Source organism: Eucalyptus grandis, chromosome 1 (assembly GCF_016545825.1).
Source record: "Eucalyptus grandis isolate ANBG69807.140 chromosome 1, ASM1654582v1, whole genome shotgun sequence".
Lineage (NCBI taxonomy): Eukaryota > Viridiplantae > Streptophyta > Magnoliopsida > Myrtales > Myrtaceae > Eucalyptus > Eucalyptus grandis.
The window spans coordinates 50,473,244-50,500,463 of NC_052612.1; the positions used below are offsets into that span (position 1 = coordinate 50,473,244).

Sequence of the window (27,220 nt, forward strand, 5' to 3'; positions counted from 1 at the left end):
TCCCACATTGATTGGTGGCCAGGCGAGGACCATCGATCAATTGGCGGCCAGGCGAGGACCAAACTTTGGCCATGGATTTGGGTGTTGGTAGTTTGTTTATAAAACCTAAGAGGTGCATTATCCCATATTGAAAAGTTGTGAACGTGGACGTGGACTGGATTTAGCACGAATCCTTGTTTTTTTATTTTGTTTATTGATTAAAATTCCAATTTATACAACTTGATTGTTTATAACAGAATCACGATTATTTTTTATTATTATTTAATTTTGAATTTATTATTTTTTCCTAATGGATATTAGGTGCTCCTACAACCTTTGGAAGGTTGTCTATTTAGACACAACTTCTTCATCTTCGAAAGATTGTATTTATTTAAATATATTTATTCAACATTTCTATTCAACACTTTAAGTTTCATTTTTTTCATTTTCTTTCAAAAGATACACAACCGTTATTTTCAATTGTTTCCCTTCAAGAGTTTCTGAAGAAATAATATAATTACTATTTGATATTTACAACTCCATACTTCTTCCCGATCAAATTTTTACCAACATTGGGTCCCCCAAAGACTGGTCAAGGAGATTCTCAAGAAGAAGTATGCATCGCTGAGGGTTTTGCTGAGCTCCTGGGATAACAAAGTGCTATCGTTTGAGCAGATGAAGTATGCCCTTCTTGACGCATTTTATTGTTTTGAGATGGGGGACAGTCCTATTGGCAACTGGTCGGCAACCAGTGCCGCGGTGACTGATGACAGCTGGAATTATGAGCAGCTTTAGGGTTTCATAAGATCAATTTTTGCTAGAGTTCTTGACGTGATGAGAGTGATGGTAGTTCTTTGGAAGATAGGCGTCACAACTTTTCATCGTAGGTTTTTGAAGGGAAACATTGCTTATAAGCAATGGTGTGTCTTCTTTCTTCCCTTCCTCTTCTTCAGCCATTTTTTGAGTAATTAAATAACGAAAAAGTATTAAAAAATTTTATATTGACACGAATTCAATTATAAAGCTTTCAATTAGATCAATTTAGTCCTAAACATTTTGCACTTGTACCAATTTAATTTATCCAGTCAATTTTGACAAAAAATTGCTGCTATAGATGCTAGACGTTCTATGGGATATGACTAGTGCTAACATAGACAACATTTACAAAAAAAAAAATTGAAGTTTGAGGTTTTTTTTTTTTTTTTTTGTTCTTGTTTATTTTTCCTTTCATTTTGGCCGGTGAGGGCAGCACCCTCACTAGCAAGGAAGAGGGCCTTTGTGACCTTGCACATAGGACCGTTGTGGACTTTGTGGACCATCTAGTGAGGGCCATTGCGGCCTCCCTTTACAAGCAAGGCTGTCAAAGCACTCTCACCTATGGCCTCTAGCTCTGGTTGAGGGCCGCGACCATTGCCTGCAGTTGGCAAGGGCTTGCTTGCCCTCATTGGCCAAAATGAAAGGAAAAATAATAAGAAGAAAGAAACAAAAATGTTTAGGCTAGCGTCGGCGCACCATGCGGGATGATCGGTGTCAACATTAGCGATTTCAGATTAAAATTGGTTGAATGAACTTAATCAGCAAAAATACAAGAAGTTTAATATTAAATTGGTATAATTAAAATATTTATGACTAAATACTAATATAATAGGTTTAAGACTTTTTGATACTTTTCTAGGCATTAGTGTTCTTGACGTGATCATGAGCTTGACTTGTGAGTGTTTGCACCTTTGCACATTATAAACATTCTTGACTTTCTTGATTTTCCCTTTGAGAGGATTGCTCAATTTGACATCCATGGAGCGTTTGTTTCATGGTAAACAAATGATTGGAAAAACATTTTCCAAAAAATATCTCTTGAATCGCTTATAAAAATGAACGAATGAAAAATATTTTTATTTTTTGCAAAATTATTTAAAGATAAATTGTTGTTGATAATTAAAACATTTTTAATTGACTAATTATCTCAAACAATACAAATAATTATTTTTTGGAATATATTTTTCAAATTATTCATTTTTCAAAAACAAACAAAACCTCAATTTTTTGCTTTTCTAGTTAGGTGCCTCTTTTGTACAATTTTTTTTTTTCTCTTTTTAACCTCCTCATTTGGAAGAGAATGGGATTTACTCTTTCCTCTAAATCTATAATTCCTTGTAAGGCTTGTGACATGTAAGAGAACTCCAATGAGATATCTTACTTTAAAGGAATGGGTGTATTGAAAATCCTAAAACTAGTCATAAAGGTACAATTAAGTGCTAAAACTTGTAAAAGGTACTATTAAATCATAAAACTAGTCAAGATGGTGTAATCAAATCTTAAAATTTGTCAAGTTTTTGCTATCAAATTCTAAAACTTACTAGCAATTTTCCATTTGTTAAGTTAGAAGGAGTTTATGGAAAGATTTTATTGCACTAATTTGATAAGTTTTAGGATTTGATTGCACTTTTTGAAAATTTTATTACTCAATTACACTGGCATGACAAATTTTATAATTTTATCATATGATTTTAAAGTTTTAGAACTTAATTGCACTTTTGTATCATTGTATTTAACTTTAGTATTAGTGAAATTACAATAATAATGTAGAAAATATATATTTTAAGGTAAAGAAATGACGGATGAGAAGGGAATGGTGGATTAGTACCAAGTACACAAACTCCATTGTAAATATTTGTACTTCTTTAAGTTTACGTAATTGTCCACGCGCATCACATATTTTTACCATACTTAATGACCGGCATTTAAGGAAGAAGTGATTTACCAAAAATGTAGGAACCGCTTCTAATCGTATCTTGAATTTATTGATCGAGGAATTTGGCTCGCTGTCTCACTTGAATATCTTCGCAATGAAAAGCATTGGATCTTTTTTAGGTAAATTTCACATCTATTTGATCATCGAGATTATAGGAAAGTCGTTATTGGCGTTATTTTGTGAGTTAAAGTTGAGTATGCATTAGATTAACATGATTAACCGCACTTGCGTCATTCAATAAACGAGATGCCATAAGATTAATTACGATAACTACCACATTTTATTTATCCACAAATAGTACTTAGACAACGACAAACAGATATTTTTGCAACACGAACTTGAATGGAGCATCCCAAAGTGATGACACCAAAGTTACATGAAAAGCAATGAAAAGCAGTTCTCTGGTCATGATCAGAGCCGAAGTGATAAGTCCAGCTCGTCATTTTCGAGTCCCTCAGTTCCCGAGGAACTGCCACAGGCAAGAACATTGGCAGGCGGTGATTTCGGTCCCGTGCTCTGAGGAGAAATCGCAGTAGAAAAGTTATGGTTAATAAGTGGATCTCCCATTCCGATTGGCTGCTCCACCATGGCAGGTCGGTGCCCCACCGAGGCTTGAGGAGTGACTATCGTTGTCGGCTTTGGCATCCACCCATTGGTAGGTTTGACAACACCGGCAGGCGCGGGCCAAGCATGAGGCCTATAGGCAATGGGGTGCCCCGAGGCTGGAATTGCCTGCATACCAAAATAATTTGGATTTGCAATCGTCGTTGGCTTCGGCGTTGCCCTGTACATGGGCCTAAAGGCATTAGCAGGTACATACCAAGTACAAGGCCAAAAGGCAGCGGGGTTCCTCGGAATGGGAACCTTCGGAACAGGAGCTGCCTGCATGCCAAAATAATAGGGGTTAGGGCTATGAGAAATGGCATTAGTAGTTTGATTCATCACTTGTGCCCGCTTTTCAGCAACATGCTCGCGCCTGTGGGCGTTCTGGTGGCCCCCCAACGACTGCCATGTACCAAACTTCGCCTTGCAGTACTTGCAACGGTAAGTTCCGGTCACGGGGATTTTGGTGACATTTCGTTCCGGCATTTCGGGTTTCTTTTGAGAAGCTATAATAGTAGAATCCAATAGATTGGTTGGGGGTGCAGATCCACGGGGATCATTGTTAGAGGGCTTCGCTTCTAGTAATGAAGGACCCGATATTTGCGCCGCCTTCCTCTCCACATCTCCTGAGCGAATAGTCATCGGGGAATTGTCTTTTGAGACTGGTTGTACTCATTCCATGGAAAAGTTATAAATGTCTCATGTGCTTGAATGAGAACAAAGAATGGTGTATTTGTAGTGAGAAGATGTCGCCAAGCATGGAAGGAAATCTCACCTGCTTTTGATTTTAAACAAACTAAGTTATAATCCGGTTTTGACTTCATTTCGGGCAACTAAAATCTTGTGAGTCCCACTTAATGTCGGAAAGGAAGTGAATGGGAAACTTAAATCAGTGCTTTCCATTTAGGTTTTTTTTTGGGGGGTCGGTGCTTTCCATTTAAGTTAAAAGGTGTGATATTTGCATTGGAATAGTTGTAAATGGAGCATCTAGAAGTCAGTATGGCTATCAGATCCATGTAGTAATTGAAGAAATATATCAGTCGTTAGAAGTAAATAATTGTCAAGTCTTAAAGAGTCCTCTAATTCTTATGTAGCAAATTAAATGTTACAAGCTCAATTGGAATTGTTGGTTGTTGCTAGAAAAATTACCAAACAAATCAAAAACCTAATACATTTTTATTAATTTAGTCCTAAACATTTTAATTATATTAATTGAATCTTAAATATTTTTTACATTTTGAGTTAATTCGGCCAATTTTAACTGGTAACCACTGAGATAGATTGGCTATCCTACGTGGCATGACTAATGCTGACATGAATAATTTTAAATAATATTTTAACATTTTTTTCAAACTATTTTATTAATTTTTTGTTTTTCTTTTTTTACAACTTTGGCCAGCGGCGCCAGCACCTAGTTTGGGCAAGGGCCTTCACATCCTCTTTGGCCACAGGCAGGTGTTGGAATCTCACCCAAATCTAGGTGAGGGCCGACACCCTCACTTGTTAGTTAGCAAGGGCTATGACGTCCTTTGCCTGGTTTAGGTGAGGGCCACGAGTCTCTTATGTCACGGGCCGATCGATTGGGATCCCGAGTCTCACTTAAACGTAGAGGGAGAATGTTTCTATAGAGAGAAGCTCTAGGAGAAAAAGGAGCCTTTGATTACTAAATAGTTGGATGAATGCAAATGAGGGGGAGAGCATCTCTTCTTATACTAGAGGTCCTCTGATTACAACCATTAATCAAGATTTCATCCAGTGGACGAGATCGTATTGCCCAACGTACCAACTACCGACACTAATGGCAAGAGAGTTCTAGACCTCGACGCAATTACCGTATCGCTCACCCTTGGAATGTTCCGGAAACTCTCTTGCGGGAAACCGTGGTGATCTCGGGAGGTCCTCCTTGAAAACGCATGGTCCTTTAGCCAGAGAAACCTCTTGACCATGACACTTGTCTGTGGCCAATGAGGACATTATTGGGGTGAAGGCCCAACATCCTCGATTGGTTCTTAAAAAGGGCCGCAATGCCTTCACCCAGATCAAGTGATAGTCGTTGATTCTCGCTTGTGGTTGATGACCTTGCTAGTTAGAGTTGTAAAAAATAACAAGAAAAAGAAAAAAATTAGAAAAAAAATATTACAATATTATTAAAAATTGTCAATGTCAACACTGTTTGTGTTATGTAAGATGAATGACGTTCATGTCACTAATTTCTCATAAAAATTATCCGGATATGCTTAATTAGCAAAAATAAAATAAGTATATAACTCAATTGGCATGATTAAAAGCTTTAGAATTGAATAAATAAAAATTGCAACCGATTTCAGACTTTTTAGACAATTTTCCCTCACTTCTACTTGCACATATCGGATTATTGAACATTGCTTTGAAAATAAGGTTATCTTGAACCTGTTCAATCCTAATCATATCGATTATTTAATTGAATCAAGCACAGTTTGATTATTTATGTTAGTTTTCATAATGCCTTTTCCATTTATTAATTTCATTATTATCGTGACCTTTTCGGAGGTGAACTACTAATGAAAAGTTAAGGGACTTACTAAACCAGAATGAAAGCCCCTCTAGAAAGGCAATTACTTGCGTTTAGTGCGGACTTTCGCATGCCCATGTGACCGCAAAAAGTTTTAACAACCTGGATGCACTAAGCAAACAAAATGTATTTATCCATCACTTAGAAAAATATATAAACAGAATGCACGACTGTTATGGATGATTGTGAATGAACTAAGACTAACTATTATGTAATCTATACTAATTTTTTTATATTTTTCTCAATCAACATGCATAATTTAAGAAAATGCGAGGACTAATTAAACCGCACAATTAAAATGCTAGGTAACATGAACCATATGAGTTCTAAGCTATATGTTATGAAATTAATTCTAAGCATTATCCATGTGAGATATCAATTAAAATTAATTCTAAATGGCATGAATCTACTAAATAGCATGCGATGTGCATATTAAAATTGACATTCCTAATTAATGCAACTTAAATGATATGATCTAATTTAATTTTAGATCTTTTCCTTTTATTAATTAGCGATGGACAAGTGACTCTAAATTCTCCTAACTAAATGATCATGTATTAATTTCTAGGGAAAAAACCATAAAAAAAAACTCCAAATTTTGCTCGGTATGACAAATTTACTCCTAACTTTTTTTCTATGATACAAAAAATTTCAAATGTTGTCAACTATGACATATTTACCCCAAATTCTATGGTCGAAGGTATTTTTGTCTTTTATTTTTCATTTTTTCTCCTTCCTTTTTTTTGTTTTTCCCTTTTTGTTTTTCTTTTGTTCATTTTTTCTTTTTCTCTCTTCCCACAGCGGAGGGAAGCCCAACTCAGGCGAGGGCCGCCATCACCAATGTCCGGCTAGGGTCACCCTCGTCGGATTCAACCTAGGCAAGGGCTGCTCTCACTTGCATTGGGCGAAGGTTGCCCTCGCCTACATCGGACAAGGGTTGCCCTCCCCAGATTTGGCGAGGGCCACCCTCGCTTACGTCGAGCGAGGGTTGCCCTCCCTGGATTTGGCGAGGGCCACCCTCACCTGCCCAGGCAAGGGTGGCCTTTGCTTGAGTTCGGCTTCTCTCAGCTGGCCATGGCAAAGGGAAGAAAGAAGGAGAAAAAAGAAAAGAAAAAGTAAAAGACGAAAATGCCCTATAGTTAATCGGTGGCTCCAACTTGGTGTTTTGTTGTCCTGCTGTTTTTTGTTTCTCCCTTGTTTCTCTGTCTCTTGTGCGGGCTACCTTGTTTGGCCCTTCTCTCCTTTGCTGTGGCTGTTGTTTTAGCCTTTTTCTTTGCTGATGTTCTTTCTTTCCCTATTATGCAGCTTTACCCCCGGTACCATTTCACTCTGTTGACTACCATGTCTTCTGAGTGTAAGCTTTTTGGTTCCAAGGTCCTTAGCTGTACAATTGTATAGCCTCTTGGTTCAAAAGTCAATATAATACTTACCTTTTACCCAAAAAAAAAAAAAAACGCTCTATAGTCTGGGGTAAATGTGTCAAGAACAAATTTGGAGTTTTTTGTGTCACGAAAAACATTTTGGAATAAATGTATCACGGCTAGTAAAGTTTGAGGTTTCTTGTGTCACAAGAAAAAGTTTGTAATAAATTTGTCACACCGGGCAAAGTTTGGAATTTTTTGCGGCTTTTTCCCTAATATCTAATCATGCATGAATTAGATTAACATGAATAACCTAAGTTACGACTTGATTAGTGAAAATGCAATCTAAGTCCTAGGTGCAAGATGAAAAATTTTAAATGTATGTGTGCAGTCCTAAATTAGCATGCATGAATGTCGGGAGCACGAAAATAAGTTAACTCTATAATGCAAACTATATGAAATACCATTTCCATTTTTATTTTTATAACAGTAAATTTAAATCCTAGCACTCTGATGCGACCTCAAAACTAGCCAGTAAATTATTATTTAACTAATAACATTAACTCATATTTTCAAGCTATATGAACTATATAGCATGCGGACAATGCATCTAATGCAATTTATACTTAAAACTATCTACATGATATGATTATAAAAAACAATTATTCTACATGACGTGCATTATATGATATGCGAGTGATTAAACATTAGTCTGTATGCAATTAAAATGGGACTTTAATGGCATTTTTTGTTGGATTTTATTTGTCTAATGATAACTATGAATTATTCTAAATCTATATGTATTTTAAGATCAACTAACATTGTCCTTAATATGAAAGGATTGCGCTTTTTCCACCATTTTTACTAATTCACTCCCTTTCAAAGTATTTTGACCATTTGATCCATTGTGGTCCCACGTTTTTTTAATCTGTTTCTGGGAACGCTGAGCTCGCTGAACGTTCTGGTCACAAGGCGCCTAGGCTGCTCGAGGTTCGCCGGAGTGACCGGGACGAGTGGGAGGATTGCCAGAACACTGGAGATCACCTGGACGGCTCGGCGAGAAACTAATGATGAAGAAGCGGGAGCGAATGCTAGCGCGACCGAAGGGCAGAGGACTCCTCAGTACTGGCACGGGCTGATCGGCAGACGCCAGAGATATTTCGCCGGACTTGCTTACTACTGTCGCTCCGCGTTCGTCGGAAACATTATTAATTTATTAGGTTATTGGACGTTGGGACTCTTTCGCAAACGCCGCATCGCCATTGGGAAAGAGCCACGGACGGCCAGAGTTAACTGGAACTTCTATGAAGTTGTGAAAGGAAAATACAGGGCCTTGTTAATGACTGATACATCTCTTTCAATTTTTTTTCTAGTAAAAGTTAATATAACGAAAAAACCCCAAATTAATACACATGATAAATTTATCTTAAATTAATTTTTTGACCACAAAAAATCTTAAATCAATATATATATATATATATATATATATGTGTGTGTGTGTGTGTGTGTGTGTGTGTGTGAGATAAATTTATCTCAAATTAATTATTTTTTACTACCCAAAACCTTAAATTGATACATTTAAAACAAATTTATCATCTACCAAATTCCATTAAATTTGATTAATACCATGTAAAACCTGAAAATGGATACACTTGTTAGTCGACACGTGTCATCTAACTTAGTATTTTGATGGAAATTAACGAAGAGTGAAATTGTCTCCAGTTTGGGGTTTTTATGATAAATTTGTTACAGGTGTACTAATTTGAGATTTTTCGTTATATTAACCCAATAAGTAAAAGGTAATTCCATCTTTCCTTCCTCTAGAGGCCGGCTACGCTCAGCACCACTATCTGTCGATTTCCTATGGAGTTTTATTCCATATACACATCGAGGCTTCCTCCTCCTTTCCCTTCATTGTGGCCGGAATACATAACTCCACCATCGCTCGCTGAATGTGGGGTTTCCGTATAAAGCGATCTTGCCTTGTCAATCATGAAAGTTCCCATTTGCCTTTTCGTGGCCGAATTCGCAAGATCTCTATGCGATGTTCGCTGATATGAATATTTTTAATCTTTCATTTAGGAGTGGAGTCGATCGCTAAATTTTTTTGAGATGAACGACAAATGTGGAATAACCAAAATTTAGGTGTCAATAATTATTTCAATCATCGCTAAGAAACATTAAAAAAAAAAAGAGGAGAATATTATGCATCAAACAAACCGTATATGACATTGATAAAATTGATGAATAAAAGAAAAGTTGAATAGACGACTTTGGATCGATTCGGTTCCGTATTGAAATTGAGTAAATTAATGTCAAGTTTTCAAGCTTTAATTTTGGCCGAAATTGTGTTGGTGTATAATATGCATTAGCATATTGCTTGGTCAATGATTCTTGTTCGTACCCACTCGAGCTGTCCAACCAATCTAGTTCGATCCGAGACCCAGATCGGATCGCTCATAGATATAGATTCGGTTCCCAATTTTAGTGGAAACAAGTCCGATTCCTAGTTCCCGATTCCAAATTTTTGAACTATTTTTGTGTGGAAAGGTTTCCGGTTTTGGGTATTGAATCTACCCCACCCACCCACCCGGCGGTTAGATTAGAACCTAATTTTTTGGGTCACGCTATTTCCACCCCTGCATGACTAAATCCACCCAATTTTCACCAAAATGACAAAATCACCCTCAATTATTCAACTGTAATTTAAAGTACTCATCCTAAATTTATTTACTTTCCTTATTTTTATGTTTTTTTCTATTTCTATGTAGGATCTAAATGCCATATTTAGAATTTCATATTTTTTGGTTTTGTTTATTGTGGAGACTACGTTTTGTTTTTAATTTTTTAGAGTTTAGCTTTGTAGGAATTATTTTTGTCGAAAAGAAGAAATTCCAAAGATCTAATTTTTTTCTACATTGTCAAGCAAATTAATGGATAAACTATCATGTAAAATTTAATAAAGTTTTAACATATACGTTCTTAGAACACAACTACTTGTTTATAAACTTTCACTTATTGTGCATATCACCATTAAACATTTTCTTATCAGTTGTCTTTTATACACATATACATATAATGGAGCGATAGGATGAAACATAAAAAAAATAAAAATAAACTCTTTGTTACATATCTGATGTAAAACTTTAAAAGACGAAATTTTATTCAATTAAAACATTGTTTACAATAAGACTTTTTTCTAAAAAAGTGTGATGAAATCTCATCATATTAGATCAACAAAAATCAATATATTCCGCAATATGTTTACGAAAAAAATAGCAAAATGCTTCATTATGCATTACTTTTTAATGTCGATTTTTTAGAATATTCATCGATATATGCTCCGTGTAAAAACATTTCAGCAATAGTAACGAAAAATGACAAATTCTTTGATGTTGTAAATGAAGAGAGTTGATATATATATACACACAAATATATTTCTTGGAAATTTCTCTTTTCAACAAAAAATATTTCTATGGAAGTAAAATCTAAAAATAGAAAAGAAAACATAGTGCGTCCTTTTTGGTATAAGAATATAGTGCCTTTAATATACATGGGGTACCTACAATATGCAAAAGTAAAACATGTGAAACTTAATTGTAGTAACTAAATCTTAAATAGAAATAAAAATAAACAAATCTAAGGGTCCGTTTGTTTCATGGAAAATGGGCAATTTCCGGAAAATATTTTCCCATAAGTCATTTTCCAGGAAAATGATAATATTTTTTCGTGTTTGGCTAAAAACTGAAAATGTTTCGGAAAATATTTTCCAGTGTTCAATAAGGAAAATATTTTTTAAGACTTCACCACTTAAGCATGAATCACTTATCAACTTATAAATTCATCAAATATGAACTTGCCTATAAATTCAGGCAAACTTACTTCATATGTACCCTCACTCTAAAAAAATGTTCGTATGGATTTTAAAAAGAAGCAAAAGAGAAAAGAAGCAAAGCATGTACAGCCCTCATGAGAATCTTCTAGTTGAGTGGCCTGTTCTCCCCCCGCGTCTTTTGTGTTCTAATAAACAAAAGAAAAAAAAAAAGTAAAGCATGTAGAGCTCTTTGCTTGAGCAATGTATAAAATAAATAAAGAAAATGATAAGCAAGAGTGTAGAGAGCGAGCTTGAGATCGACGAGCTTGAGGTTCGCCTGGCAATGGCCGATGACTAGCCAAGAAAGAAGACGATGGGAAACAAAGAAAAGAAAATGAAAAAGAAAAAGAAAAGAAAAGGAATAGAAAAGAAAAAGGAAATTAAAAATAATTCGAATTAAAAAGAAAAAGAAAATTAAAAAATAATTCGAACAAAAAAAAAAGAAAAGAAGAAAAAGAAATGGGATTAGATACTGAGGATTTATAGAGGTGTGAGATAAAAGAGATCAAGTGAGAATTGAAAAACATTTTCCTTTAATTTAAAAAACTTTTTTCCTTTCATGAAAAACATTTTCCCCAAGGAATTCATTTTCCGTGAAACGAACGCCAGAAAAATCCGGAAAACATTTATTTGTTTTATGGCAACATTTTACTTTGAATTGTTTCGTTTATTCATATTATTTTGCTATAATTGTTGTTAGTCTTGTTTTTTTTTTTTTTTTTTAGAATGAAACAAAAAAAATCGATTTTTGAGTAGACCCTAGAACTAGATCAAATAAGCATGGTAGATTTCAAGGTCAATTCAAAAACAAATATGACGGGTTTCGGGTTTTAAAATTTAAGAACCATTTAATAGGTTAGGTTCCAAATTCTAGGTTTGGAATCTACCCACCCTTGTTAACAATAAAGAAACCGTCTGTTTCCATTTTTCCGACTTCCGATCTTACAAACTCAATTGTCATGGCCACTCAAATCTTGACCATCCCCATCAATGACTTCTTCTTTGTCATTACCGTCACAGCCGTGACCACCAGTTGGATCTGCAACATCCGTTGCATCCCTTGCTCACTTATCATAAATAGAAATGGTTGTTTGAGGAATTTGGCTCCCTCGCTCGCTCTAATATCTCTTAATATAAAGCACTTTTACCTTATTCACGCAACATGTCGGCTATTTGAAACGGAAATACTGATATTTTTCCAGGTAATGGTCTAATCGAATTGAACATCAAGATAATCAAAAGTCGTTATTGACGTTATTTTGTTAGTTATAGTCGAGTACGCATTAAATTGGTACGATTAACTGCACCTGTGTCATTTTAATAGGAGAGATGCCAAGATCAATAAGGATTTCTACCGCATATAATCAATCCTCAAATACTAAGACGATGCGATTAGTCAAACATGCAATTCAATGGACTAAAAAAAGCAGTTCTCTGGTCACGATCAGAGCCTAAGGGTCAAGTCCAGCTCTTCGTCTTCAAGTCCATGGGTGCTGAAGGAGCTTCCATCAGCAAGACAATTAGCAGGCGGTGGTCTCGGTCGTGTGCTCCGAGCAGGAACCTCTGGACAAAAGGTAGGGTCGCCATTGCTCATAGGTTCATATACTGTTCCCTTTCGCTGATTCGCCATGGCAGGACGGTGCGGTGCCGGCGCCTGAGGGTTTGTTACTGTTGTCGGCTTCGGGTTCGGCGTCCCCCCGTGGGCAGGTCCGACGATATCCGCAGGCAAGGGCCTTGTACGGGGCTCACGGGCAATGGGGTGCCTCAGGATAGGATTTGCCCGCATGCCAGAAAAATTGGGCTTAGATCTAAGTCTCACCCGAGAGAAGGCATAAACGATCCGATTCATCACTCGCGCCCGCTTCTTTTCGGCACGCTCGCGCCTGTGGGCATTTTGGTGGCCCCCCAACGACTGCAAGGTGCTGAATTTTGCCTCGCAGAACTTGCAACCGTAACCTCGGGTCGCAAGGATATGGTCGGAATTTGGTTTGGGCAGTTCGAGTTTCTTTAGAGGATTTTTTTCGAGAGGATTTAAAGAACTGATCGTGGGTTGTGCTTTTTTCATGGCAAAGTTATAAATGTCTCATGTGCTTGAACGAGAACCAAGACTGGAGTATTTGTAGGATGAATTTGGGTCTATGCATGGAAGGATATCTAAGTTGCAATTGGAGTTTTAACTCACCCAGCCTTGACTTATATACATGCTTTCCGCTTATGCCAAAAGTGGTCGATATGCATGCATTTTAGGGGATTAGTCATTAATAGAGAATCTAGATGGTCAATATGGCTTTGTTGTCAATGTAATAATTGAAGAATATATCATTTATCGAAAGTTCATAATGAAATGTTAATGAGTCGTCTAGTTTTCTTATGTATGTTGTAAATTAAGTGTAACAAGCTCAAGCTTATCGCATTAATCCGATTTACCAGCCACCGCCTCTATGCACAGAAATCGGATTTCCTTATATCCAAGATTTCGTTGGAAAGTAGGTTATCGCGAACCTTAACATATGTTCAATACAAAACATATGCACGACCCTCCTATTTCGCTTACCATCGCAACATTTATCATCTTAATGTCATATTCTAACTAATTTAAGTGTGGAACTAATTATTTAGACATGTTGGCGATCGTGTAAATTATATATTTGATATCAAAGTAACAGTAGATAATGCGTGGCCCTGGAAATATTTAAATAAAATGAACAGCTTGGAAAAGGAGGGGACTATGATCTTTGGTAGGCGAAATCTTAGATGAGAATGCTTCATTTCGAGCTAGTTGCACAATATCATTCAACTAAATAATTCAATCGAGCAAATTGGTTACTTACGTCATTTCGGAAAGCTTTCTCCATTTCATATTTTAGTTTGCGCATAAAGAGAGAGAGAGAGAGAGAGAGAGAGAGAGAGAGAGTACCCTACATTAAACGGACCCTATAAGCTTCTTGTTAAGAGTGTCCTAAAAGTCCTATCGAATAGTCCATAATTTGATATAAAAAGAAAATTCTCTTTAAGTCCGGATCAACGGTAGTATGTAACTGCTAATTATCGATGTAGTTCAAGAATCGTATCCGATCATGCTAATCACTACCTCCTCCTGCATCTTGCATTTTTGCAAGTGTTGTCATCAAATCAGCACCATAGGCAATGCTTTCTCTTCCTCTAAGGTACAATCTCGGGTCAACAAATGCGTCGATCAAGAAGAGGAACTAATGAAAAAGAAAAAGGAACTAATGAAAGCAATCGCACACATCAATGCCACTGACCCAATCAACGCTTCACAAAGAATACAAGAATCTTTTCCTTATTCTAGCAGTTAAATAATTGCTTCTCGCCGTCCGTGGTCTTTCTCTGGTTCTTCATACCGCCTGGAACTCCACAAAGAATAGGTTTTGCGCCTAATATATTCTCTCTGCAGTGGAGACAGGACGCAGAAAGATGACGATGACTGTGATGTTATCTTTGCTACCCCGCTCAGCAGCTTCGGTCGCCAATCTCTTGGAACACATGCCCGGCTCCTTAACCGTGTCTTTGATGATGCTTATGACCTCTTCGCTGGTCAAGATATCCCATAGCCCATCACTAGCCATCACCTGGCATTCGCCATTATAGGAGGTGTTAATGTGCTGTTCTCGCGTCACACCACTTGATGTTTAAACCAAGATTTGGATTCACAACTTATTTCTCATAGAAAAACTGCAGCCAAACTGCCGCAAGATAATAGTCTTTACCAGATACTCATCCTCCACTGAAAGAACGGTTTCAGTGATCTCAGGTTCGGCAGTTACAGCAGGCTTCAGATCATCATCTCCGATGGAGCGAGTAACCTATACATGCGAAATAACAGTCAAGTACATGTTAACAGAAATACACAAACAAAATGTGAAAAAAGTGTAACTAGATTAAGAACTTCAAACAATCCAACTAAAAGAAGATCCTTGTTCGATGCTTGGTAAAAGCACAGGAGTGGTTATTACTCCAGCTTTTGGACTAAGATAAAGTACTATAAATACTACATCTTCAAAGTGGGACCCTCCGATATATATATTAACAGTTAAAGAAAGCAACCTGGAGTGCAGCAGCACCAACTCGCCAAGTATCAATTTGCCATTTAACTTGCCCTCCTGCATTGACGATGCGCTCTCTCTCTTTAGGGCAGCTTGCAACATGATCCTGACATGTTGAGGCCAAGTGGCTCAGGAGCAGCAACAAAGCTCCTAATGATAATTTACATGAAGGAGCAACAGACAAAGCTTACCTTACTAAGAGCAATAGGTCTACCGGCTCGACATAAGATTGTTTTGCAATCACCAGCATTAGCAACATAAAGCATATTTCTGACTATGAGGGCAACTATCGCAGTGCAACCAGGATGCCAGTCTTTCTGGATTACACCCTTGGACTTCCGATAGGTATCCAATTCATTTCTAAACTCCATGTCTGTCTTGATGAACGCTTCCAGCAATGCATCCAGAGGACTGCATTTACATGCTACCGTTACTGAACACACAATAAAAACAAGATGTAACAGTGAAATGTTTATTTCTTGATAAAAAGAAAACCTTTTTGTAGGACCAAAATTCTGCAAAATTCCAGGCAAAGCTTGAGCTGAGAACTCAGCAGCTGCGGCACCTAAACATAGCGAAGAGAAGTCAATATTTAGTCGGAAAACTAGAATTAACATCCCAAATGCTCACAAAACAACCAATAAATATTTACAATTGAACCATTTAAAAGGGAAGAGAGAAACCAGACCAGAAACCTTTTCTTATGCTTGTGACTATTTGTTTCTCACAGTTATTAGAAAAGAGTCAAGACAAGGAAGACAAGTAGAAAAAACCGTGTGACTTTCTAAATAATAATAATAAAAAATTATTATAACAACAATGATAAAAAAAAAAATAATAATAATGATGATGATGAAAAAATACTAATCATACCATCTATAAACCATATCCAGAGGTTTCAAAATGCTGAGCACTTTAAATGACAGCTGGTTAAATATACATTGACTATTCAAAAATAGTATATGGAAATTCTAACAACTGATCAGAGCCAAGCATGAAGAGGATACCGGAAGGAAAAGTAAGAAAGCAGTACCAGATTGACATATATACCAACACCCATTGAGTTTCTTCCTTGGAATAATAGTTTTAACAGATAAATCAAGTGAAAAGTCTTCAAAGGAAATTATCAACATAAAAGTTATTTACTTTAAATTTCAACAGTTTCTAGAAGCATGCCTCTATTTCTCTTAGTATAGCTGTCTCACCCTAAAGGAAAAAAAAGAAAAAGTTTACCACGCTTAAGCACCTCTATGACCATCAAAGATGCCAAAGATATGTATATCCTTCTGATTCCCAATGTTAGGTAAAAGGAAATGCATATCCTCCATGGTCTCCCTTCTCCCACATGTCGCAAAGGAACCTGAGGAAAGAGTAGGGCAATATCCCGAAGGATCACTGGAAACATCAAGCGGAAATCTTACAGCAGAATCAGCTGCAAGAGAGGCTCTCTTGGACAAATGTTCACCCTGAAGGGACCAGTTCACACTTTCTTGATAAGCTTGAACATTGGTCTCATCAGTAACAACAGAGGTGTTATTACTATGAATCATTTGTTCTTTCTTCATCATTTTTCTGCTTTGCAAGACTGCCTCAAGCTCCGCCACTATGTCATCAAAAGAAGGCCTATGAGAAGGATTCCCATCCCAACACCTCTGTATTAATGATGATAGACTCTCTGGCACCCCCAACTCCAGACCAGCAAGAACTGGTCGCAGCCCATCAGAGACAACAGCTGCAGTAAGTTGCTGCTCAGTATAGTTCATTTCAAGTACTGTATGGGCCTGCCAGCAGAACAAGCATGAAACCTTGAATAAATACAAATTGAGGCACCACAAACTTGTAGAGTCAATAATCAGAGGCCAACCTGTGCTTCTGCGCGGAGATCAGTATATGGGACAACACCAGTAAGAAGTTCACTGCACATACGAAATTACAATTTGATGCTTATGACAACTGAAAATTTACAAAAACCAACAGTATAACTTCTCAAATGCAGACATCACTAACTCAGGACTCAGTTATATGTTCAAATTCAAAATCAAAACCAACAACTAATAGATATTAGAGTCTTAAGCTTAACCAACAAGTGAAAATTTACAAAAACCAACAGTATAAGCTCTCAAATGCAGACATAACTAACTCAGGACTCAGTTATACATTCAAATTCAAAATCAAAACCAACAACTAATAGATATTAGAGTCTTAAGCTTAACCAGCCTCAACCCTATGACTTTCAGTCTACCTACAAGACTACAAGAAAATTATCTCGAGAAAATCAACTTTTCACTTCCCCGTTGCTTCTAACTCTGTGATTCTTATTAATTTGTTTGCAGAGACAGTTCTAATTGCTATGTTTACAAGGCAGCTTCAAGTATGTACTTTTCTTTTTTTCAGTTGGAATCTCTTACTATGCACTCAAATCAAATGGCATACAAGATAACTCACTTCAACCTTCGGTCCTTTACAAATTGGAATTGGATCATTATGAGAAGTCAAAATCTTGCACGAGATAGCACTTAGCATGTCACATATGGCTCCAACACAGCTCAGTGTATTTCCTCCTCCATAAAAGGGGAAAAAAACTTCCAAAGGCAGCATTCAGAAAAATAACTAGAAGCAGAGAGCTACAAAGCCATATCATGAGCAGACAATATCTAGCCAGATAAGGAATAGCTAACATGCTAAGAACTTCTCCAATTAAATAGTCAGTGAAAAGGGCCACAGAAGATGCCAAACGCCGGCAGAATTCAACCATAGAATTATACGTATCCTCACAAAAACACAACTATTAAAAGAACTTACTTTATAGATACTCCATAACTGTAAACATCCGATTTTTCAGTATGTATCTCTTTCCTTAATATTTCAGGTGCCATGTAGATAAGGGTGCCAACCATATTTTTCTTGTGGAAGCCACCAGTTGGCTTGCCAGAAGACTTCCAAGTTTCAACAGAAACTTCTTTAAGATGTTCCCTGTATGTTGCCAAACCAAAATCAGCTAGGTGTGGAGAGGACTCTTTGTCAAGCTGCAAAACAGCCATACCTCCATCAGCATTACTACTTGAGGTTATCACATGATGATTAAAGAAATGTAAAAAAGAAAAGGGGGAAAAAAAGAGTATATTTCTGGTGGGATGAATTCAACGTAAGCAAATTTCGAATGGGAATCTTAAAAGAAGACAATTACAAGAACATTTGCAGGTTTCACATCCCTGTGGACAATCCCCTGGTTATGAAGATACTGCACAGCCTTTGCTGGGAACAAACAAAACAAACAAGAAATAATGAGAAAATCAATCAAAGAAAGGAAAAACAAACTAAACAAGTATGAGAAAAACTAGAAAAGGGAAAATCCTAATGAAGATCAGTCTGAGACATGCGCATCAAAAAGGTGAAAAGAACTTCCATGACATGACTGCTTCTGCCAGTGTCCATATGAAGAAATTATGAGAAACACTATCCCTTAGCTACTCGCATTGATGAGAAACTACTTCTCCCATTTAATGATAATAATCTAGATCATGGATTGATTAAGAGAAATCCAAGGATGGTTTTTTTTTTCTTTACCAGTGTTGGCAAATGACTTCCATGATCATCAAGAAGATAAAAGAACACATTAAACAGCTCATTCAAGTATACCATAGCGTATACAGGCTACCTTGTGATGTTCATAATAATCTACAATATCCCTGTGCAAACACCGGATGTTTTAATTGACACAGACTAAAAGTCTATCTCCAACTTATGAATTGCCACACAAGAATGGAATTTAATGTGTCTAGTTTAAATACACACAAGACCAGAGAAGAATTATCAAAGAAATACTTAAAAGATCAACAAAGAGCATCAGTTCAAATGATGACATGCACCAATAATAATTAATCATCACCATATGTATAGACTGTATATAAACTAGCACATACACGTGCGAACTGACTTCTTCGCAAAAAGCAAAAATTCAGGTGACAAATATGCCCACCAAATTGAATTTATCAACTAAAAGCAAGAACACTGTAGAAAACGAGGAACGCTAAATCTTTGCAAAAAGCAACAAAATGACCAAAAAGCACAGACATGCTATCCAAGAAATATACCTAGGTGCATGGCAATCATGAGCGCATGATCGAGATCAGGGATCCACTCCTCGACATGTAGCTTATCAGAGAGAGACCGGGACTCGTAGAATTTGAAGAAGAACATGTAATTGGGCGGCTTCGCATGGGCAGCAACGAGAGTCGCAATGCCGGGATGATCCAGCTTGCTTCAGCAACAAACCACAAACCAATACAACACAGCACCATATAAGCAGAGGAACTGCAGCCCCACATAGTAATTGCCACTACTCAGCTACAACACCACATCTTTTCTTTATCCAAACACCGACCAGATGGTCCAACAAGCAAAGAAAAGCACACAAAATCAAGAAATCACCGACAATCATAAAGACAGAGAGGGGGGAGAGAGAGAGAGAGACCAGAGCAGTTGGAGCTCCTTGTGGAACTTGTCGATGTCATCGGAGGTGGCCAAGATGGGTTTCTTGACGGCGACCCTCTTGCCATCCAGGACCGCCTCGTACACGACGCTCTCGGCCCCTGCAGGATTCGCCAACACAATTAGACTGCCCGGCGCATCAAAGAAGAAATTGGGCGAAGGAGCAGAAACCATCAAGGAAAATGGGTAGAGAGAGAGAGAGACCTCGAGCGATGGGAGAGAGGAGGGAGTAGGAAGAAGGAGGGAGGTGGAGAGGGATGGATTGGCTGGAACAGCAACCTCGGATGCACGTGTTGGGCTCCACCATCTCAATGCCCATCTCTCTCTCTCTCTGTAAAGATGGAGGAGGAGGAGGAGGAGGGCGAGATGAGAAATGGGTGCGGTGCAAGTTCTGAGCTTTTTGCGTTTTGAGCTTGAGAATCGGTTGCTGTGTCGGGGCGGAGAGAAGTTTCGTGGCCAGAAAAATGACGAAGCAGAGGCGACCTGGCCTCGCCGCCACCCTTGTACCGGAAAGAGATTCCAAAATCCCGACCTTCCTACTTCTCCGACGACGACAACGCGATTTGTCAGTTGATGGGTCCATTATTAATGCAAAAAGATTTTGTTAAAAAATTTGTTGAGGCAATGATTAAACATCCAAATAAAATAAAAACTACCACTTTCAAAAGGATATTCTTTTTCATGCCATGCACAATCAGTACATTGCAAATCTTATTTGAAGTGTTTCGGGACCTGGCCGATGGCCCGTTCTCCCGGGCTAGCCCAAACTGCCCATTCTGGCACATGCAAGAAGATCCCCTATCGAGATAACTTGGACATTGGAGGGTCCTCCAATGGCCAAATCCGGGGCGGTTGGATGAGTAGGTCGAGTTGGATTTACATTAAGTCGAAAATAGTCCGACCCATATTAACCTATTTAACTCACCTAGCATCAGCGAGCGAGCGAGCGACGAGGCTCAAGCCTCGTTAGGTCAACGAGCTCGAGCCTCGCCTAATTGGTCACCAGCCATTGCCAAGCTAGCCACCGGCTAAGGAAAAAGGAAGAAAAAGAAAGAAAAATGAAATATAAAAAAAAAATTCTAATTACAATTTTTATATAAAAAAATATTTTTATAAGTTAAAGGGGGAAAGAGAGAGTGTGAGGTTCGGGTTGGAAATGGATTTTTAAGTCCAATCAATTTAAAACCCATTTAATAATCTCTTCAATATATAAATGACCTATTTATGATTTAAATGGGTTATATATAGGTTTAAGACCCATAAACCCAACCAACTGCATTTTGATTGTTCAATACTCGTCATTACTTGAGCACAAATTGCTAGGAGTCATTCCATTTTTCGTAGATTACTCTGAAAGTGGGTTTGAAGTGTTAATTTACAAATTTTCAATAGAAAATTGCTAAATTTCATCGCTAAGATTATCCTTTTAATGGTGTAAATTGATAGAATTGTAAGCATAAGACTATTTCCTATATGCATTAATGTTTGATATATCTTAATATAAATTGGTAAGCCCCTCTTATGCTACTAATGTCAATGGAAGATTTTATTTTAAAAGGTAAGTTCATGAACATGTCGATAACTTAGGGTGCGTTTAGTAAGTAACCAAATAGTGACCAATTCTATTATTTTGTTCCCAGGAATAGATTTAAAACAAAAATCCGTTTGATGAATTTTTTGTTCTAGAGAACAAAAATCCATTTATTTGCTCACAAGAATAGATTTGGAACAGAATCTAAAAGTAGAAAAAAAAAAATTATTGATTTGTTCTTAGAAACAATTCCAAACTCAAGCCCAAACTTATTTTTCTTATTTTTTTCTTTTATCCTACTCTCTTCTTCTTCCCCCCGCCGGTCACAGGCCATTGCAGTCGCCAGCAACTGGCTACAAAGAAGGAGGAAGAAGAAGAGAAAAGGAAAAATAAAAAGAAAAATAGGAAAAATATAATACAAGTACTAAAATTTAAAAGAAACAAAAAAATTTAAGAGTTCTACTAAATGCATTTCTACTTCGAGAATAAAAATTTTGAACATTTAACAAACGCTTTCAAATGCTCAGAAATTATTCTTGGGAATAAAATAAAATAAAAAATCATTTATAAGTGGAAATTGTTTCTGGGAACAGAGTAGAGTTTGTAATTTAAGTTCGTAAAGTATGAACTTGATTGATTGCTTACTAATTTAAGAGGTAATAAAAACTTAAAACTCGCGCAAGATTTAATTTCTTTCACATGCTTTTTGTGTAAGAGTTTTCCTGATGTGGACTACATTAATTGATATTGTAATTTATCATTTTACGATTACCGTTTTATGGGGTTAGTCTAAGGTGAGATTGAAGGTTTTTTAATTAGTCTTATATGGGGTTGGTTAGTGTGGATCGAGTTAAGCTTGGCTCATAATGAGAGGATCTGATTGGAAACGTAACGCAAAAGGGTAAGGAGGCCATCTCATTGAGCTGCCAGTGGTACATAGGGCAATAGATGATAAAGACTTATGCGTAAATCATTGCTTTTCTGCTTCCGCATCAAGAACTATGGATTACAAAATAGGTGCGTTCATCTTTCTACTCAATCATCTATCATCTTGTTTTGGTTATGAAGATCTTGGGGTTGCACGTATTGCATCCTACATTTTGTTGCTACATAAGACCATCCGACTGACACTCTTCAATTTGCTCAACTTGCGAAGGACCCTTTGATTTCTGAAGAGGAAGCTGTCTGTCAAACCGAAAAATCCAGCACCATCAACCAATTTGAAGTCACAGAACTATGTTGCTGATTGAAAGAAAGTAAGCAAACTGCTATGAAGAAACATATAATCTATTCATTGTCCTTCAACTCTTCTCTGCTACAGTGATAAAAAAAAATGAGCATGTGCTCATGACACACTAGACTGCACTTTACAGGCTACATGATGTTAGACTGCATCGTACAAGGAAGAACAATTTTAATGGGAAGATTTGCAGTTCGATGCTTGTAACTGCTCTTGCTCTGTTTTAAGCCATCCGTGAGAGCATTGTCCGAGATATCTCGGCCTGATATACCTTGTATTCCTTTTGCTTGTCTTTTAGCTCCTTGTACACAAGTTTCACATCTCTGCAATTCATCAAAGGCAAGAGAAATTCGACTAATCAAAACATGAAGTATCGGTTCTAACTGAATGAAAAAAAAAAACCAAAAGCTAGTTGCCTTCTGATCAAGGAGAGTCACATGGCAAATTTTGCATACCTATTCTCTGGTTGGAGAATCAACGCCTTGTTAATATCACTCTCGGCCTCATCGAAATCACAACTTTTCAGGTATGCTTGTGATCTCCTGTACAAAGCCTTGATATTGCAAGGATCAAGATCCAAGGCCTGTCACAGAGAGAGTGTGAATGTATAAATTTGTTCCTTCCTTACTGGAATCGGGTGTACTAAGTCATTTAACAAGGCAAGAACTCTGTTCATCCTGAGAGAGAGACCTTTGTACAGAATTTTGTGGCTCCACTGTAGTCCCCCAATCTAAGTTTACAAGCAGCATTGTTCAAATAGCATGATAGCCGTAACGCATTCACTGAGCTCTTCTCTTCATCAGTAAAACAGTGATCAAACTGTACATATTTCTCAGCCTGCAGGCAGATTATAAGTCAATAGTAGTGGTGAAATATATCACTCAGCCATAAAAATTTGTGATGGCATTTTCCATTGGTTACCTTCTCGTATTTCTTCGATGCACACCAGAACCTCCCGGTCTTGAACAGAGAATTTCCATCGTTCTTTGTGCTTTCGCATGCTTCTAACTTTTCACAGGCATTCATCTTCCAAAACGGTTTGTCCTGTAAAGAACAGAACTTCATTCTATGTGTAGCAACAAATCGGATCAAGTAATGAAGAACGTGAAAATGACCTTGGTAAAGTCAATCAATTCAACTTCATAACTCAACACTGAATTTGTCGAGACCACCGAATCATCTAGACCGACAGAGTTGGTTCTCATAGTCACAAGGGCTTGTTCTCCTTTCTTCATGCTCAGGATTGCCCTGTCTAGGCCCTCATTGACTTGTTCTGAGCAGGCATAAACATTCATAATCAGCTTCTGCTCATTTGACGAAGTTGCAAATTGCTGTCTGGGAGTGCGAATGAATGCATAATACCTTCAAGTGCTACATACTCGAAAGGCTCCTCAGTCGATCCCTTCCTCTCAAAAATGCTTCCGTCTTCAAATTTACCAGTATATGCCACTGAAAGAAAGAACTCATTAGCACAATGACTAAACGGGAGAACTCTGTATGGACGTTTACATTTTAAGAGATCGTTCCACTATGCTTACAGTAATTCACCTTTGACAACCGATCCTTCATCAGGATGGTCAAAGCCTTCACCGGCTCTTACAATCTTCTTGAGCACTTTCTTATCTCCAGTAACATCAACAACACTTTTCCACGCGATTAACTCAAACTGGATGACTAGATTGGAATCAGCCGAGGCACCAAGTTCAATGCTTTCAGGTACAGTTCTCCCCCTGAAGCCATCTGAAGAAAGCATAGGTAATCTATATTCATGTGTGTCTACCTTGGAGGGAAGAAATAGTAGCAGTGACTTACAAGAAAACTTCACAGCTAGCTCTGCTTTCTCACCCTTCCTCATGGTTTTCACCGCTATGCTCATCGCTGGACACAGATGCACTTTTTCGAAACTAGAATCTGAAGAATCACTAGGAACATTTCAGAGTGCCTCTCTCATTTCTACCAGGGGACGTGAAGCTATTAAATATAATACGAGGCAAGTTCGAGTTCAACCCACCTTGCCCGATTTGAAACTCCACATCTCCGTCGGACTTCAAGATGACAGTTCCGTCCTCAAGCATCACCTCGTATCTGACTGCAACAAGATCAGTTATTTGTTATTTGTTAATACCCTCTTATTCTCAATATGTAGAAAGATGCCGAAAGTTCTTTTCTTTTTCCCCTGGAATCTTGTCCTGGCGCATTTGTCATTAGTACCTTACTAGGAAGAAAAAACAACCTAACAATCTTGAAACTCTGTACTCAAACTCGTGTGGTTGAGTGTGACGGTGCAGTTTAAAAGATATCGGACGATTTTTCCCTGTTTCCAGACAAGAGGCAATTCGCCGATTGTTTAATATATTAACCAAAAGAAGTGATTACCTGAAACTTCATCAGCGTCCCGAGGAGTAGCCCAGCCCTCCCCCTCTTTGATAATCTTCTTCAGGACTCCTCCATCTCCTGTCAAATCCCTGACGCTGGTCCACGATACCATCTCGATGTCAAAAACGAGAGTGGCGTTCGGAGGGACGAGTGGAGGAGACCCCGATTCGCCATAAGCCAAGTTCGGTGGTATCGTGAAGATCGCTCTCTCTCCCTTCTTCATCGTGGCAACTCCTTCGTCCCATCCTTCTATCACCTCACCTTAAATTTAGTACACTGTCTCATCAGCAAGGAGACAACCTAAACTCACAGGCAGCATGAAAGAAAGTTCACAGATATTTGCATTGAGTGATATTAGATACGTCACGCTTGTACAAGAATTTAGCACTCCCATCTTTCAGCAAGTAATTCCAGTATAGAGAGACAGAAAATAGTCGTGTTCTCATGATCAAGCTTCAAAACCCAACTCCAGAAGTAAAACCAATCTGCTGAAATAATCGAGTGCAACTTGTAGGTCTTTCGCTGCTCACATTGGCCTAACTTGAACTCCATTGCGGTACTCCCTCCACCGCCCGAATCGAGAAGAGCGCCGTCCTTGACTCGCCCACTGTAGCGAACTGCAATCCAAACGAGAATAAATGAAATCCCGTCCATCATTCGCTCGTTCAGAGCATGGAAAACGCCAAAAAAAAGTCGTGTCTGAGTACCATGTACTTGGTCGCCGGGACAAGGAGTCCGCCACGAATTTCCCTTCCTGAGAATCCGCTTCCTGAGCCCGCCTTTCCCGATTTGAACTTCCTTCTCCGGGAGTCCCGAAAGCTCGACGCCATCGCTTCGAGCTATCAAGCAGGAAGCTGCCATTTAGATATGAGAGAGTGAGTGTACAGAGTGAAGAGTTTTCAGTTAGAAGAAGATAAGCCTGTCATCGGTTTCCCTCCATTCCTGTGATTCTGCAGTTGAGATTTTTCTGTTATTTCCTCTGTGGACTTTGGGCTCGGTATTGGGCCATCTTCTGGGCCTATTCATTAGGTAATGTGGGATAAGGATCAAAGCACTGTTTTTTCTTTTTTTAAACCAATAATATGACAAATGATGCCTCAACTTTGGTCCAATATGCATTATAATCCTTAATCTTTTAATTTTTTTTAGGTGGTTCATGAAGTTTTGATATATATTCAATTTAATTTTCAAACTATGTAAAAATGTTCAATGTCGTTACTAAATTTGAATTAATAGAATAATAATATTAAATATTTTCAAATAGGTCGATTAAATTGAACATGTACGAAAACTTCATGAATTATATCGAATAAATTAAAAGTTCATGATTAAATTGCATATTTAAATAAAGTTCAAGAACTACATTGGACAAATTAAATATTTAGATATTATATTGCAAGTTCAGCCGAAATTCATATACTATTTAAGTTATTATCCGTAATATAAAATGCACGAGTCCCTTGCACGGCTCGACATACCCAATTTTTCAAAATATCTTATCACCGTTCAAGACCACGACATAAGTGCATTCGCCTTCGCATATATTTCGCGATTAATCATCTTAACAAAATTTTATCCTAGTGCGACATCCTTTCACGACGTCTGACAATTCGGCGGACGCTCCCCTCGAGCACGAAGACAACGTTCGAGGTAGAATCGGGAAACCGCCGTGACAGGGTCGGCAATTTCAAACCGACGAACTAAGTAGCACTAGCACCGACACGCGATACATGACATAGCACGCCGATACATCATTTCTCAAAAAACAGAAAATTTCGATACGTTAAGACATGTTGTATATTAAATATATATTTTTATATATACATAAATGATTATTTCAAATTCATAAATAAATAAATAAATAAAATAAGCATATAATGAATTTACACTAAAAACATCAATCCGCCATTTATTAATATCATTTATTGTTTCAATGTGACAAATTCAACTATCTTTCAATATTCTGGACTCGCATATTAAATATGTTGGAAGATGATAAAAAATAACTTAAGAGGTGAATTGTGTATCGAGAATAAGAAGATAAGAGAATACTAAGTTTTTCTTCTTTTTCCATTTATTATTTTTATTATTGTATTTTTTTTTCACATATATATTTTCATTTCTCATTTATTGAATTTTTAAAATTCACGTCGATATCGGAATCATGTGTCGAAAACTCATATGTAGGAATTTCGACTCGAGTGTAGAGAGTGTCGGGAAAGTTGATTAAATGTCGGAGAGTGTTGGACACGTTCGAAGTGTCCGACACGACACGAGTTTTTGAAGAGTGTCGGTGCTTCATAACCAACAAGTCGAGGCTTAGCAAGCAAAATTTATTTGAAATCCAAAGTTTTTACGAGAGCCAATCCCCAGCCTCCACGTGGCGTCCGGTCTC

The 27,220-nt window shown here is 37.6% G+C and overlaps 2 protein-coding genes across 3 annotated transcripts; both read right to left on the reverse strand.

Annotated features, from left to right (window-relative positions):
- Window positions 1–14,113: 14,113 nt before the first annotated feature.
- Window positions 14,114–20,204, reverse strand: LOC104425396 (protein kinase and PP2C-like domain-containing protein). 2 transcript variants are annotated; one of them, XM_010038087.2, is made up of 12 exons: window positions 19,883–20,204; window positions 19,662–19,779; window positions 19,282–19,448; window positions 18,375–18,442; window positions 17,990–18,213; window positions 17,052–17,103; window positions 16,434–16,968; window positions 15,683–15,752; window positions 15,379–15,598; window positions 15,189–15,293; window positions 14,852–14,947; window positions 14,114–14,713 (listed from the first exon to the last, which is right to left on the reverse strand). In XM_010038087.2, the coding sequence occupies exons 1-12, from the start codon at window positions 19,995–19,997 to the stop codon at window positions 14,519–14,521; spliced, it is 1,965 nt and encodes a 654-aa protein (XP_010036389.2). In that variant the 5' UTR covers window positions 19,998–20,204; the 3' UTR covers window positions 14,114–14,518. The 2 variants fall into 2 exon arrangements, with proteins under 2 accessions (XP_010036389.2, XP_039157166.1); XM_039301232.1 differs by lacking the exon at window positions 19,883–20,204 and having other exon boundaries at window positions 19,282–19,501.
- Window positions 20,205–22,428: 2,224 nt separating this feature from the next.
- LOC104427455 (70 kDa peptidyl-prolyl isomerase) lies at window positions 22,429–25,755 on the reverse strand. Its single transcript, XM_010040552.3, has 12 exons — window positions 25,533–25,755; window positions 25,356–25,442; window positions 24,826–25,086; window positions 24,461–24,538; window positions 24,262–24,360; window positions 23,998–24,189; window positions 23,812–23,898; window positions 23,565–23,722; window positions 23,371–23,493; window positions 23,140–23,286; window positions 22,905–23,032; window positions 22,429–22,772 (listed from the first exon to the last, which is right to left on the reverse strand). Exons 1-12 carry the CDS (start codon window positions 25,684–25,686, stop codon window positions 22,673–22,675), a joined length of 1,614 nt encoding a protein of 537 aa, XP_010038854.2. The 5' UTR covers window positions 25,687–25,755; the 3' UTR covers window positions 22,429–22,672.
- Between the last annotated feature and the right edge of the window lie 1,465 nt (window positions 25,756–27,220).

Excerpts from the sequence above, each read along its gene's own strand:
- LOC104427455 (XM_010040552.3), bottom strand. The coding sequence starts at position 25,686 with ATGGCAGCTTCCTGCTTGATAGCTCGAAGCGATGGCGTCGAGCTTTCG. Across the intron at positions 23,287-23,370 it reads CATCGAAGAAATACGAGAAG|GCTGAGAAATATGTACAGTT; the intron begins GTAACCAATGGA and ends ATCTGCCTGCAG. Across the intron at positions 22,773-22,904 it reads ATTCTCCAACCAGAGAATAG|AGATGTGAAACTTGTGTACA; the intron begins GTATGCAAAATT and ends GATGAATTGCAG.
- LOC104425396 (XM_010038087.2), bottom strand. The coding sequence starts at position 19,997 with ATGGGCATTGAGATGGTGGAGCCCAACACGTGCATCCGAGGTTGCTGT. Across the intron at positions 19,780-19,882 it reads CCTCTCTCCCATCGCTCGAG|GGGCCGAGAGCGTCGTGTAC; the intron begins GTCTCTCTCTCT and ends CGAATCCTGCAG. Across the intron at positions 16,969-17,051 it reads ATCTCCGCGCAGAAGCACAG|GCCCATACAGTACTTGAAAT; the intron begins GTTGGCCTCTGA and ends TTCTGCTGGCAG.